Source organism: Cetorhinus maximus, chromosome 8 (genome assembly GCF_964194155.1).
Source record: "Cetorhinus maximus chromosome 8, sCetMax3.hap1.1, whole genome shotgun sequence".
In the NCBI taxonomy this organism is placed as follows: domain Eukaryota; kingdom Metazoa; phylum Chordata; class Chondrichthyes; order Lamniformes; family Cetorhinidae; genus Cetorhinus; species Cetorhinus maximus.
Genome location: NC_135886.1, coordinates 13,810,137 through 13,825,669, shown reverse-complemented (window position 1 = coordinate 13,825,669; position 15,533 = coordinate 13,810,137). Strand labels below are relative to the sequence as shown.

General features: G+C 45.5%; 1 protein-coding gene across 5 annotated transcripts in view; it reads right to left on the bottom strand.

Annotated features, from left to right (window-relative positions):
* Window positions 1–247: 247 nt before the first annotated feature.
* LOC144683444 (membrane-associated guanylate kinase, WW and PDZ domain-containing protein 3-like) overlaps window positions 248–15,533 on the bottom strand; it is a 105,791-nt gene continuing 90,505 nt past the window's right edge. For 2 of the 5 annotated variants that reach the window (XM_078546463.1, XM_078546465.1), the window contains 6 exons: window positions 11,560–11,745; window positions 9,178–9,286; window positions 8,556–8,709; window positions 7,162–7,305; window positions 6,464–6,602; window positions 248–3,408 (listed from right to left, as the gene is read on the bottom strand). In XM_078546463.1, the coding sequence (XP_078402589.1) occupies window positions 2,078–3,408; window positions 6,464–6,602; window positions 7,162–7,305; window positions 8,556–8,709; window positions 9,178–9,286; window positions 11,560–11,745 (2,063 nt within the window). In that variant the 3' untranslated portion in view covers window positions 248–2,077. Of the gene's footprint in view, window positions 3,409–6,029; window positions 6,156–6,463; window positions 6,603–7,161; window positions 7,306–8,555; window positions 8,710–9,177; window positions 9,287–11,559; window positions 11,746–15,533 lie in introns of all 5 variants that reach the window. The other 3 variants (XM_078546466.1, XR_013577257.1, XM_078546464.1) reach the window with 3 other exon arrangements.

Sequence of the window (15,533 nt, the reverse complement as noted above, 5' to 3'; positions counted from 1 at the left end):
AGTACTGAATTGAATTAACTTAGCCCCGGCTCCGCCAACTGTAGAAATAACAGAAGGCACGGTGAAGCCTATTATTCTGACTCGATTACAGGACCGCCTGGTTTTGAAACAACTACTTGCCATATAGTACCTTTACCATAATGCAACAGGGGCTGCTGCAACTCCCACTAGAATGGAGAGTAGGAGCAACAACTCAAACAGTTGAGAAAATGAATTGCGAACTTGACCAAGTTTTGAAACACAGATGTTGAGATTGAAAGTTAAGGTTTATTTTACAGTGCAACACCATGACAAAGGATTTGCATTTCTTATGTCATACATAAAAAAATATGAGGGTTTACAGATCTTGCCCTAATGATTATTTATAGAGACTGTACAGTATAAAAATTTACAACCAACACACTCAAGGCTTGTTCAGCTTTACTCAGGCTGCACCCATGCCATGAGTACTGTACAGTCTACAAGATACTGTGGATGCTACTGATGGGGTGGAACAATGTGTCAGTCTACCAACAAGGAAATAACAAAATCAGACATCAACAACAGTGTAGGGTGAAAACTGGAGCTGATCAGTGTCTGAACCACTAGGAATTGCAAACCACCTTCAACTTTTGGCATTAACAGGATATGAAATACAGCAGTAAAGTGGTCACAAGACACTGCCTGCACCACACTCACAGTCCAGGGTCTCCAGTCTATCTTCTACAGGCTCTTAGCAGAAAGGGTTTACAGTATAGTGTGTAATGGGTTACAGGAACAGTTGTAGGCAATGCATTTTCCTGAAGGTCAGTCCAAGTGACAGTAAAAATATAAAAAAGTTCAACATGATGTCAGTTTGAGATTGGAGAATGCACCTTGCTTCACAAAGTCTCCAGAGATATTTGGGGGGGCGGGGGGAAAGAGAGGAATATGACCAACAATGAACAATTCATCCATTCCACCATCTGCCCTGCTCATTTCCAGAATATTCTATCAGAGATTAAATGTTTCGCACAGCACTGATCTTAGTGGAGTAAAAATGAGGTGAACTGAACAGAAATGAAACTGGAAACGGTGAATTTCCACCATACAATGGCACAGGAGAGATAAATTTTTTTTAAAATTATTTTTAAAAACGATGTCACTGAAATACTGAAGATGTTTACAAACTGCATTGGAATCACAAAACCTAAATCAACATTCTACACTGATTAGTCAGTCTGATGAGCAGTGACACGCACACAAAACACAGGTTTACAGAACACTATGAATAGCAATTTATAATCACAACTTGAAGAGGAGCCCGGTGACGATACAAAACTTGCAGGGAAGAGAGGAATTATAAATCTCTTGCAGTCAGAACACCACCAACCGACAGCAAAAAATTTCTGGTGTACAATATTAGAAAACATCAAAGAGCAACACATCTGCAGTGTGACACTGAGCTGGTTTAGGGCAGATGTGAGGCAGGCTTTTGAATACTAGAGGGTTTACAGACAATTAAAGCTAAAGGCCCAAAAAGAACAAAAAAAAAATAGCTGCCCTGATTGGCCTATGAGGTGTTTAGTTCATTAAACTGTGTTGATTTCAGATCTGCACAGAAACAGTGCAATACTCACTGCTCAACAGCCTCAAACCCTGTTTGAGGTGGGTTACATCAAAGGCAAAGACTTGGTGATGGTAAATTTTGCAGCTCACACGCATTAAATCACCTGCTCTACTATTCTGTGGTTTCGATGTTCCGGCTGGCGACTGGAGGGAATCTGGACTGTGAAACCACTGCCATGATGGGATAGGACAGTGCTGGAGTGTGAGGAACAGATTGCTTTTGTACAAAGTGTAAATCTCATACACGCCTACAATCAACAATGCCTATTCGTAAAGCAGGATAGTCGCACAGCCTCAAGTTTCCTTTGTGAGGCAGATAAGTCTGTCCAACAGCGGAGTAATCGGAGCAATCCTTCACTTAGACCAAAACTTTTTAATGCAGAAAACCTCGACTGAACTACACAACTTTAAATAAGATGCAACTGACGCTTAACAGAAACCAAAAGTTTATAAAAATAATTTAACATATATAACTCAAGTTTGCTTTCGGTTACATGGGTCTCTGAGCATCTGGTTTCTTCCAGGGGCCGGGGGTTATGTGTGTTTTCCTCGGAACAGATAGAGCTCTGGCTCCTGGGTTGGAGTGTTGTGTTGAGGTGTCTCCCTCATTGTGTCTCTCCCCATTGTGTTCTGCTTTCCTTTGTTCCTGGCTCTGTGATCGATCGACATTCTTGCTGACAGTACAGGGTTGCTCGATTGCTGGAGAGTGGGAGCTGTCTTGCACAGTTCTGCCTGTTCCTTGGCCCATCTCTGGAGGGCTGAATGACTCCTGCCCTGCCACACGTGACATCTGTTTCTTTCTTTGGGACCTGTCACCGGTTTTGCCAGGTGCCTCATCACCCTGGAGCAAGGTACAGGCCAAATACTCCATGTTGTTGGCCGGACCAGAGGGGGATCGAGCGTTTCTCTTGTCGCTGTGTCTGTGCTTTGGGCTCCCGATTTGCTCAGCTATTCCTTTAGAATGAGTCGCTTTAACTGGCTTAGACCCAAGGTCTCTGTTCTCAGCCACCTCTCCCCAAGCCACTCTCTCCAACTCCTCTCTACTTCCTTCCCTATCCTTCCTGCTGATTTTCCTTGGGCTGCGTGACCTGCCCAGGCCTCCTGTTGGCCTTTCCTTTGCATCGGCCCCTTGAGAGCTGTCCTTGTTGCTATCTGATCGTTTTTTGAACTCTCCCCTCCTTGGGCTTCTTGACCCTTCCAGCTTCTCTCTCCTTTTCTTCTCGGCCTTCCTTGGGCTAGCTGACCGCTCCCGGTGTCCAGCAGCTTGCTTTCTATCACCTTTGTGTGGGCTCAGTGCTCTGCTTTCACAGGCCGACACCTTATTCCCGGCCGACTGCTCTCTCCTTGGGCCGCGCACACACTCTCCATCTAGTTTTGTCATTCTGCCCTTCACAATTTCAGTCTCACCTTCCTCAGCTTTCTGACTGCCTGCTAAGCTTGCAGTTCCGGCATCTGTCCAGTGCTGGGCACTGGCGGGCCATTCTGGTCCCTGCTGGGCACTGGTGGGCCATTCCGGCCCCTGATGGGCACTGGCGGGCCATTCCGGCCCCTGATGGGCACTGGCGGGCCATTCCAGCCCCTGATGGGCACTGGCGGGCGACTCTGGCCCCTGATGGGCACTGGCGGGCGACTCTGGCCTCTGCTGGGCACTGGCGAGCAACTCCCGTTCTCTCCATGACTTCTCATTTTCAAAAGTCTCTTCAGGGTCAGTGAGATGGGGGGTGGGAGTGGGATGTGAAAAGGATGGTGATGGCTGATTTTCAGCAGCTGTGTCTAGTTCCTGGAGGCTAGAATATGGAGTGTTCTGGGTATCCGCATTGTCTGGAAAATAAGAAAAGCATTTAACACCTCAGTTTAGAAAACAAATACATTAACCACAAAGAATAAAAACCATACACACATTTCCCTCTTGCGTGATGCACAATCCCATACCCTCCCCCACTTCTGCATGCACATTAAGCCCCCATCCCAGCTCACGCATAATGCAGAGAGAGAGAGAGAGAGAGAGGAGAGGAGAGAACAGAGAGTAGAGACTGCAGTCAATATGGGTGAAGTAGTGAGGGCCCTAGGAGTCCACTGATCAAGTGTTCAAACCCCCACCATAGCAAGGTGATGAAAATGAATCTGATGAATCATATTTTTATATATAATTTATAGGCTGGCACCAGAAAAACCACAAAAAGCTGTCAGGTTGTCACAAAAAGCCGTCAGGTTGTCATAAAAACCCAACTGGTTCATAAGCATCTTTCAGGAAAAGGAAACCTGTCGCCTGAGCCAGGGTTCCACAATACATTAGTCCATTAGTGTCCTCCGAAGCGGCCCTGACGAGCTACCGCATTGTGAAACAACGATCATTAAATCAGATCTCAACAACGCCTGCAACTCGAGAACTAATTCAAAAGAGAGATTTGAAGGGCTATGAGAATGACAAATATGTTGGATTTAACATTCTCAGAATCTGAGTTTAGATGACCGCCCCCCACCACCCCCAGTCATGCGAATGCATCAGTGAACAGCAACTGCACTTTTTAGCCGTGTGCATAGCAGGTTTTTTTTAAGGAATGAATAGAAATGCAAATCTCAAAATAGCAGCTCAAGTCTATTATTTCCAGAGCTTGTAGTTTGTTTAATTTAATTTGTGCTCTACAAATCCTATCTGTTGGAGCTAAAACAATTTACAATGTTAAAGGCATTATATCATTGCAAAATGTCCCAAGGCACTTTACCGGAACTTTATCAAATCAAATTTGTCACCAAGCCACAAAGAGATATTAGCACAGGTGACGAAAAGACCAGTAGGTCTTAAAAAGTGGAGAGGTTTAGGGAAAGAATTCCAGAGTTTGGGGACCAGGCAGCTGAAAGCACAGCAGCCAATGGCAGAACGATTAAGATCGGGATGCTCAAGAGGTCAGAATTAGTGGAACGCAGCTATCCAAGACAGTTGTAGGGCTGTTGCAAGTTACAGGGATAGGGAGGAGTGAGGCCATGAAGGGATTTGTAAACAAAGATAAGAATTTTAAAATTGAGGCTTTGCCAGGCCAGGAGCCAGTATAGTTCAGCAAGCATATGGAGTTATGGGTGAGCGAGACTTGGTGCAAGTTATGATGCAGGCAGTGTATTGGATAATTTCAAGTTTAAGGAGGGTGGAAAATGGGAGGTCGGTTAGGAGAGTGCTAGAATAGTCAAGCCTGGAGGTAACAAAGGGCATAATTGAGGGTTTCAGCAACAGATGAGCTGAGGGAGGGGATTAGTTACCTAGACTCTAACCCATTGCTCTAAAGGAAAAGGAGGGAACAGAGTGAATGTCACGCCTCAAGTAACCTCTCGATATGACATCACTCGGTAGATTATCAGCTCGTGCTTCAGCTTTTATTTTATGCAAGAAGTTTCCTACTCACAGAACAGGGGTCCAGGCAGGAGCATACTGTACCACACATTTCACAATAATGACAGGCAGGTGCTATGTGTAGTTATATTGTTCAATGTTTCAGTGTGAACAGTGCTCAGTGTCAATCAGCCTTACAGATGATGGGGCTGTTCACAAAGTGTTTGCAACACAGAAATATACCATTCAGCCCAACTGTTCCGTGCTGGTGTTTATGCTCTACAGGAGCCTCCTCCTGCTTCCCTTCATCTCGCCCTCTCAGAATATTCTTCTCTTCCTGTCTCCCTGATCTGTTTATCTAGCTTCCCTTTAAAATATATATATATATATATACATACAGTATTTGCCTCAGCCACACCTTTGGTAGCAAGTTTCAAATTCTAATCACTCTCTGGGTGAAGAGGTTTATCTCCGGAATTCCCTATTGGATTTATCAGTGACCATCTTTTATTTTTGGTTCTGAGTTCTGGTCCCGCGAGTGAAAACATCATTTTTACATCTACTTTAGTGCTACAGCTTCTTTGCCGTCAGTCTGAAAAGGGGCTAATGCCATTACTTTGAAGAGCAGGGCATTCCTAACCAATATTTACCCTTCAACCAATATCACGAAAAAAGAGATTATCTGGTCATGTCACATTGTGGGTGCCTGCTATGTGCACAATTGCCTGCTGCGCCTCCTGAATTACAACAGTGACTACACTTCAAAAATTTGCTTTATTGGCTGCAGAGGTGAGAGGTCAAGAAACATGGTATGCAAAGTACGAGTTAGTTCTTCAGCTATATTGGAGTGTTGGCTGGAGTGATATCATACTGGAAATATAGAACTTTCATCAGCTAGAGAGTTTCAAACTGACTTGCAGGACTCTGCCAGAGATCACACGGGGTCAAGCAAGTGGAAGGGAGGGCAGGAGCACGCGCAAGCGAGCGATGCAGAGATTGCAAGTGAGTGAGACAGAGTGAATAAGAGAGACAGAGAGAGGTACACGACTGAAGCAAAAATTCCAAAAAAGGTTTTGAAAGTCTGAATAAAAACACAATAAAAGACGTGCAGATTTACCAGGTCCCAGGAGAGATGAGAGGAGATGGGAAGCCTCAACGCTGCTCATGAGTCGTACAAGTGGAGAGGCTGCAAGGTGCCATTCCTAGAGAGGGGGAGGAGGGAGAAGCCTAGGACTAAATGTAACTATGAGAATAAAAAAATAAGTTCCACATTTCTGCAAAGCCAGTGGCCAAGAGCAGGTCAAAGAGACAGACACACACAGACTGAGGGGAAGGGACGGAGGGAGGGCAGTGATTCAGAGTGGTCTTAAACAGAATCTTACAACTTACTGTCACAAAGGAAGCAGCATTCAGACCCATATCAGGAGTTGGACTTGGATCGTGGGGGCAAAATTACTGCTTCACTATTACCCTCCCCACCTCCCTCACTCCCCCATCACTTAATACATTACAGTAAGTTGGTCTGTAAAATTAAGACTCAGGGAAACCCACCAAAGTCAGGCACCTGACCTATGCCTGGCTTCAGAACAAGGTGCGCTCTCCTCCCTCCAGCCTGAATCAATTCGATAGCTCGTTTATGCGTGATCCCTTGAGTAGACTCTCCATTAATTTCAACAATCTGGTCGCCAACCTGCAGGAGAAGGACAGAAAATAATGATCACATCTCAGACCAGGAGGAACAGAGACAGGGGGGACTGGGAGAGGGGGGAGGCGGTGGGGTAGTACTGGGAGAGGCGGCAGCCAGGGTGGTGGGAACCACGGAGGGGGAGATGGGGGGGACCAGGAGATGGGCATCGGGGGGGGCTGAGGAACAGCTCAATGTGAGATGGGTGCGGAGAATGTGGGTCATTGGGGGTCAGTCGTGCTATGAACTTGCTGATCCTGCCCAGTCAAAATGAGATATTCCGCACTTCGTACACTTCAATGACATTTCTTCTACCACCTTCCCAGTGCCTCCCCACACTGATCCCAATCTCTGTTCGTGAGGTGAGAGGCAGCACTTTCTCTTCCACATCCAGGTAACATCTGACCTGCTCTCTCCTGTCTCACAGTAACATCACCGAAATCAGAACCTTAATACCCAATGTCTGGACCATCACAAAGTGCCATTGCCATAAAACTCAGCAGAGTGGCATGGCATGCCCTCCTCCATACCTGGCGCGGCTCCACTTTAAGCAAGGGACACTTACATGGATTCTGCCATCGAGTAATGCAGCGCCCCCTTCTGCCAGGCGTAGGATGAAGAGGCCCATGCTGTACTCCTTGCCTCCACGAACACTGAACCCAAACCCTCGGGGACCCCTCTCCAGTTCCACAGAGAAGCAATCAGGATTCTGTTTGGAAACACACACGAAAGTTGGAGAGAGGAAGAAAAACAAACCACTAGATCATGAAATCCCAGAACACAAGTAATTCACTGGGTGGCAGGTTGCAGCTCAAACAGGGATTTGTTGCTAGTTTCTCAGAATCCGGGCATCGCTGGCATTTATAGCCCACCCCCCGTCACCCTGCTTGTTAGGCTGCCCTCAGAGGACAGTTACAAGTCAGCCACCTCTGGAGTCACATACAGGGTCAGAGGAGACAAAGACGGCAGGTTTCCTTCCCTAAAAATTAGAGAGTCAGTTGGGATTTTACGACAATCCAACAGCTTCATGGTCACTTTAATAATCGGATTTAGAAAAAAGACTTTAAACTGAAATTAAATTCTCAAATTGCTACAGTGTCCGCCAGATTAGTCCAGTAAAAGCTACTGCACTACTGAACCCTTTTTAAGACTGTGCCATGGTCAAGGTCATAGATTTAGAGCACAGGAGATGACCATTTGGCCCATCATGTCTGTGCTACTGTTTTGAAAGCTATCCAGCCAGTCCCACTGCCCTCCTCTTTCCTCAACCCCTGCAGCTTATTTTCCCTTCAAGGACCTATCCAATTCCCTTTTGTAAATTATCCTTGAATTTTCTTCCACCACCCTTAACATGTGCAGCACATTCCAGGTCACAACAACTTGCTGCATAAAAAATTCTTTGTTTTGCCAATTCCCTTAAATCTGTTTCCTCTACTCACCAACCCTCCCATGAGTGGAAACAATTCCTCTTTATTTACTCTATCAAATCCCTTCATGATTTTACCTCTCCTTCACCTTCTCTGCCCAAAGGGAAACAACAACAGCTTCTCACCTTATCCCAGGCATCATTTGAATAAATCTCCTCCACACCCTCGCCAAGACCTTGACATCCTTCCTAAAGTACAGAGCCCAGAATTTGAACACAATACTCCAGCTGAGGCCCGACCAGAGATTTATTCAAAATGAACATAGCTTCCTTGCTCTCCTGTATCTTTTTCTGGGCCATTCCACTGAAGAATCACTCAGCAGGAAACAGGATTCTTAGGCTGGAATATCCTGAGCAATGAAGCTAGATTTGTTAGTAGTTTCGAATCACGAGCAGCAGAGCACTTGGATTTGGAGAGGTAAAGGGTGAATGGAATTTGGAAGAAAACACTTTATACTCAATGGGCCTCAAATAGAGCTCAAATCCTCTCCTGCTCATTTACATCATACTGAAAAAATATAGTTTCTGCATACCTGGGAGAGTCTGCTGCCTGCAGCCCATGTCTCTCTTTCAGGAGCTGGCTGAAGGTACTGATCGGATGGAGGCTGTCTGTGGTCCAAAGAAGATGGTTTCACATAATCAGAGGCTGCAGACTGCCCACTGCTCCTTTCATCTCCGTCCGTCTTACTGTTAAACAGAAAACTTACATGAGCCTTGTCACCCGTTCCTTCCCCGCGCACCTCCCCCCACTTCATCAGCACTTTCCCCTTCTCCCTGCATCCAGTTACAATGAGGAACTCACCGCCAGAGACAGCAAAAGCACGATTACAGGAGACACCAATCCACTGATATGAGCCAAGCCTTATTTATCCAACCCCTGCTTCAGTAAAACGGTGCCTGAGCCCCTTCTCCCACCGTCATCCCCTCCTCCTCCCCACCATCCCCCTCCCCCAACGTCTGTCTCCCCACCATCCAATCCCACCCCCTCACCCACCACCGTCCTTCTCCCCCCCCCACACAACTGTCCATCTCCCCTCCTCACAACTCCACCCCCACACAGTCCATTTCTCCCCCCCCTGTAACTCCTTCCACCATTCATTCCTGCCCCTGTCACCACCCAGTTAAGGCACCCTCACAGCCACATTGTGCTCTCACTTGTTGTCAGCTGACGGAACTTGCAATGCTGGGGTCCGTCCCATGGGTTTGTGCTGCAGGGCTGGACTCTGTCTGGCTGAGCTGTCTCCTGACGCGGGGCCAGTCACATCTCAAAGAAAGAAAACAAACAAGTTAATAGACAGAAGCCATCCATCGCGTGGCACTCCTGTGATCAGTGGGATTCTATCAGAGACTCAGTGCTCCACAATTATAGGTGTTACTAGCTGGGGATCAGGCACACCAGCCAGCCAAGGTGAGACACTCATTAGCGAGCAGTACTGGTCCCAAACCCCTGTCCCACACCTGCAGGGCACCCTACACTGCACAGTAAAGCCACGCTTCATTCTACTGGCTCATTTGACTAACTCTGATTGGGGTTAAGTCATCAGTTTGTCACCTCTGGGACCTGTTCAAATCCAGCCAAGACCAAAAGGGTGTCACCTGTCTGCCTGGCTCCAATGGCCCCATGGAGAGTGAGTCTGAGATTTCTCAATCCAGTTCCTACTGGCATGAGTCTACGACACAAATCTACCCCCAAATGGGCAAGGACTGACTGGCAATGCCAATCAGACAAATCAAGGGTGATAAGTGGGAACAATGCCGTATCAGAGGGTGCCCAGGGGTGGGGGCTGAGACCACCCGTTAGTGAGTTTTTCCCTGATTCAGAAAGTTCAAATTCATGTCCAGAAATTTGAGCACATAATCCAGGTCGGCACTTCAGAGCAGTTTTGAGGGAGTGCTGCACTGTTGGAGGTGCTGTCTCTTGAATAAGGTGTTAAACAGGCGCTTTCTCAGGTAGACATAAATAATCCCACAGCAATATTTCGAAGAGGAACAGGGAGCTCTCTCTCCAGTGTCCTGGCCAATATTTATCCCTTAACCAGCATCACAAAAACAGACTATCTGGTCCTTATCACATGCTGTTTGTGGGAGCTTGCTGTGTGCAAATTAGTTGCCATGTTTCCTACATCAGAGCATTGACTGTACTTCAAAAGTACTTCATTGGCTGTCAAGTGTTCAGGAATGCCCCGAGAGTTAAAAGATGCAGTATGAATGAAAGTCTTTCTCCTCCATCCCCACCCCCTTTTCCGATCCCCCTTTTTCCAATAATTTATACATATTTTTCTTTTCCCACCTATTTCCATTATTTTTAAATTTATTTCCATCCATTGTTTTATCTCCACCTTTTAGCCTATTTTGATCCCTTCCCTTCCCCCCACCCCACCCCCACTAGGGCTATCTGTTCCTTGCTCGTCCTGCTTTCTACCCTTAATGTCCCCATTAGCACATTTCTTAGCTAATATCACTACCGTCAACATCTCTTTGTCCTTTTGTCTGTGACATCTTTTGGTCATCTCCACCTATCACTGGCCCTCTATCCAGCTCTACCTGTCCCACCCCCCCTTAAACCAGCTTATATTTCACCTCTTTTCTATTTTTCCTTAGTCCTGTTGAAGAGTCATACGGACTCGAAACGTTAACTGTGTTCCTCTCCACAGATGCTGTCAGACCTGCTGAGTTTTTCCAGGTATTTTTGTTTTTGTTCTTTCTTCCTTGCCGCTGGTTGTGCTAATCCTGACCTAGCAGCTACTGAGTGTCTGAAATAAAGTGTTCCACTCCCGAGCATCGAGGTACTTCAAACGCAGAGGGGTGCAGTAAAAAGCTAGCTTTGGAAATAGTAACGTTTAGATTGTGTTGCGGGGAGGGGAAAGCGAGACAGGTCGCAATGCCTCAGTAATGTTCTCTTCAAAGGGTTGAAGTTGGGCAGAAGTTGCAGGCCACACCCAGCCCATGCCACCCGTGACTGAGCAACAAGCAAAACAGCCACTGAGTCCAAGGTACAAGGAACAGTTTTTTCCATCACTGTTATCTTGATAAACACACAAGCCTGGCCTGGCAGCAGTTACAATCAGACCTGCTCAGCCCTGGGAATCCAGCCTTAAAATGTTACAAAATGTTTTCCAGAAGTTCTTTACAGCTTCAGGTATTTAAAACATGTTAAAACAGCATCCTCTTGCCTTGAAAGTTTGTGCAAAACGCTAAAAGCTTAACGGAGGTGATTATTTTTCAGAGTACTACTAAATTGACAATCCAACCCTAAAGCCCAAGGTAACTCAGCCCCATTTATCTAGACGTTTCTCACTTTGATCTGTCCAGTTTCAACTACATAGGGCCTTAAGGTTTGGCACTTGGTGCTGTTGCCTCACTGATGGATAACTCCTAAACCAGGACTGGAGATGCATTGGTATCAGTAAAGGCAACATCTGCAGATTAGCCAAAACTTGAGGTTTACACTTTAGCTGCAGTTCTCAAAGTTATCCCTCACACAAATATCACAGCAGGTGCTGAGTGAAACACATTTTGGTGCTTTTGGTTGAGTACCTTCCTCAGGAGTGACTGTGAGAGTGACCGTCTGACCCGCATCCTTGATCAGCTGGACAATGTCATGGTGGGGCATCTGGACAATGGACTGGCCATTCACTGCTGAGATACGGTCTGTCACCTTCAGCTTCCCACAGCGATCGGCTGGGCTCCCCTCAATGATGCGGCCAATTTTGTGTGGCACCGCTGTGGAGAAACAAGTAACAGGAAAGGGTTAATTGATTCAGTGCCAAGAGATTTAGGGATCAAAGTACAGAATCATTAAAAGCTAGTAGGCAGGTATGAAAACAATTAAAAAGGCTAATGGAATGTTGGACTTTATGTCAAAGGAAAGGGATTACAAAGGGAAAGTCACACTACAACTGTGAAGAGCTCTGGTCAAACTGCAACTGGAGTAGTTGTGTTCAGTCTTGGGCCACACACCTCAGTGAGGATATTTTTGGCTTTGGAGAGGGTACAGTATAGATTCACTAGAATGATACTGAGACTAAAATGAGGACAAGATTGTGCAGATTAGGTTTATGATCCCTTGAATATTAATATATGGTCTAATTGAGATGTTCAAGGATTTGATAGGGTAGAGAGAGAGAGAGAAACTATTGCACTTCTTCACACAGAGGAATGTGGAAATATGGAACTACATCCCCCCCCACCCAAAAAGCTGGGGGTCAGTTGAAAATTTCAAACGGAGATCGCAAGTTTTTTTAATGCCAACGTATTGAGGATTATGGAAACAAGGTGGGCAAATGGAGTTAAGATAAAGATTGAAACATATAAGATCCTGAGTGGTCTTGACAGGGTGGTGGATGCTTCCTCTTGTGGGAGAATCTAGAACCAGGGGTCACCGTTTAAAAATGAGAGGTCGCCCATTTAAAATAGAAGTAAGGCGAAATTTTTTCACTCAGAGGGTCGTGAGTCTTTGGAACTCTCTTCCTGAAAAGGTGGTGGAAGCAGAGTCTTTGAATATTTTTAAGGCAGAAGTGGATAGATTCTTGTTAAGCAAGGAGGTAATAAGTTATCAGGGGTAGGTGGGATGCTGATTTCAGGTTACTATCAGGTCAGCCATGATCTTATTAAATGGCGGAACAGACTGGAGGGGCTGAATGGCTTACTCTTGCTCCTAGTTCATATGTACAGATTAGCCATGATCTAGCTGAACAGGTGGAACAGGCTCAAGGGGCTGAATGGCCTCCTCCTGTTCATGTTGTGGTCATTGAGAACAAGAGATTATTCCTCAGGGAAGGACTTCCCTGCAACGCCCACCCCAACCTCCCAACCCTCCTTTTAGAATTGTTTACCCTCAGCTTTTCTTGGGTTCTACCATCCCAACACCCATGGGAGCGCAGTGTGTTGGTGAGCAGGGAGGGGAGGATGAGGGGCAAGAAACTCATTATTGCCATTCCCTACTGCGGGGGCGGGGGCAGGGGGGTGGTATTTGAGACACAGCAGGCAAGTCTCCACCCCTGGCCATTAGATATCAGGCTGCACTGAAAGCTCTTCAGGAAGGAAAAAGACTTGAAATAAGTTATCCCAAGAGAAAACGAGTTTCCAAATTTTCAAAACTGCAGGTACAATCCCCTATGGATAAAGACCAAGAGACTAGCAACAAACTGAATGCACAGAGCAAAGGAATGGCAGGTTTGGAGTAATCAGGAGTTCACTGAACCCAAACCAAAATATTCAAAATAGAACAGAATAAAGTTCATTGTGATGATTAGTGGCACCCAACAGTACCTGATTGAAGTCTAAACTTAGCCCTATGTTACTGATTGTATCTCTATTGATATTAATTCAGCCCTCATTCAAGCTTCCATTGTTGCTAGGCTCAACTATTCAAACACACTCCTGGCTGGTCTCCCACATTCTACCCTCTGCTAACTCAAGGTCATCCAAAACTCTGCTGCCCGTCTTAACTCGCAGCAAGTCTCATTCAGCTATCACCCCAGTGCTTGGTGACCTACATCGGCTCTCAGTCTGGCAATGCCTCAATTTGACAAGTCACATCCTTGTTTTCAAATCCCTCCATGGTCTTGCCCCTCCCTATCTCTCTAATTTCCAATCCCACAACCCCTCGAGGACATCTGTGCTCCTCCAATTCTGGCTTCTTGTACACTTCCAATTATAATCGCTCCACCATTGCTGGCCATGCCTTCAATTGCCTGGGCCTCAAGCTATGGAATTTCCTCCCTTTACCTCTCCACCTTGCTTTCCTCCTATAAAACTAAACCAAACACTTTGACCAAGCTTTTGGCCATCTGACTATCTTGTGTTGTTCGGTGTCACACTTTGATTTATAAGCTCCTGTGATTTTGGGATGTTCCATTCCGTCAAAGGTGCTATGTGAAAGAAACTGTTGCTTTTTCAGTTTCCTCACACTGTCACTTAGTAAACCCCTCTCCCCAGCACCCTTTATCATCAAGTGTATCTCAGATGTTAATCCAGCCTCCGATAACGTGGGCATCGATACTCATTGATTTAGAAGCTAAACAGAGAGCCAGGAACTCTCAGAAGTGGATGATAAATCCATAAATCACAGTAGAAGGCACAAGTTACATACCAGAAAGAGAGGGCAACCTAGGGGCTAATAAGAGTGAGGAAATTAAGGTATTTTATCCCAGCAGAGAAAAAATACTGGAGAAACTCAAGGGGCTAAAAGCCAACAAATCCCCAGGACCTGATGGCCTACATTTTAGGATTTTAGAAGAGATAGCTGCAGAGATAGTGGAGGCACTATGATTTTCTAAAATTCCCTAGATTCTGGAATGGTCCCAGCAGATTGGAAATTAGCAAATGTAACACCATTATCCAAGAAAGGATACAGAGAGAAAACAATGAACTATAGGCCAGTTAGTCTGAAATCAGGCATTAGGAAAGTACTGGAATCTATTATTAAGCAAGTCCTAACAATGCATTTAGAAAAGTATAGAATGATTAGAACAAGCCAACATGGTTTTATGGAAAGAAAACCCTAATTGACAAATTTAGAGTTTTTTTGAGGATGTAAATAGTAAGGTAGATAAAGGGGAACCCGTAGATGTAGCATTCTTGGATTTCCAAAAGACATTTGCTAAGGTGTCACACAAAATAATTAATACACAAGATAAGGGCTCATGGATTTGGAGGATATATTAGCATAGAGGGGGGATTGGTTAACAGACAGGAAGCAAAATACAGGGATAAATTTGGCAGGCTGCGACTAGTGGACTGCCGCCAGGATCAGTGCTGGGGCCTCAGCTATTTATAACCTAAAGAGGCAGAGAGTAATGTATCTAAGTTTGCTGACGATACAAAACTAGATGGGAATTCAATCTGCGAGGGGGACACAAAGAGGCAACAAAGAGATATAGACAGGCTCAGTGAGTGGGCAACAAGGAAGCAGATGGTATATAATGTCAGGAAGTGAGGTTATTTACTTTGGTTGTAAGAATATAAATGCAAAATATTTTTTTAAAAGACATGAAACTTAGAAATATTGATGTTCAGAGAGGCTTGGGCGTACTGGTACAAGGAACACAAAACGTTTGCATGCAGGTGCAGAAAACAATTAGAAAGACAAATTCCATTTTGGCCCTGATTGTAAGGGAATTGGAGTACAAGAATAAAGAGGTCCTGCCACAATTGTACAGGGTTTTGGTGAGACCCACGCCTAGAATACTGTGTGCAATTTTGCTCTCCATATTTAAGGAAGGATATACTTGTTTTGGAGGTGGTACAGCGAAGGTTCGCTAGATTGGTCCCTGGGATGAGTGTTGTCCTATGTTGAGAGGCTGAGCAAATTGGGTCTACATTCATTGGAGTACACAAGAATGAGATATGATCTCATTGAAACATGCAATATTATGAAGGGACTTGACAGGGTAGATACTGAGAGGTTGTTTCCCCTGACTGGGGAATCTAGAACAAGGGGGCAGAGTTTCAGGACACAGGGTCAATCATTTAGGACAGAGATGAGGAGAAATGTCTTCATTCCAAAG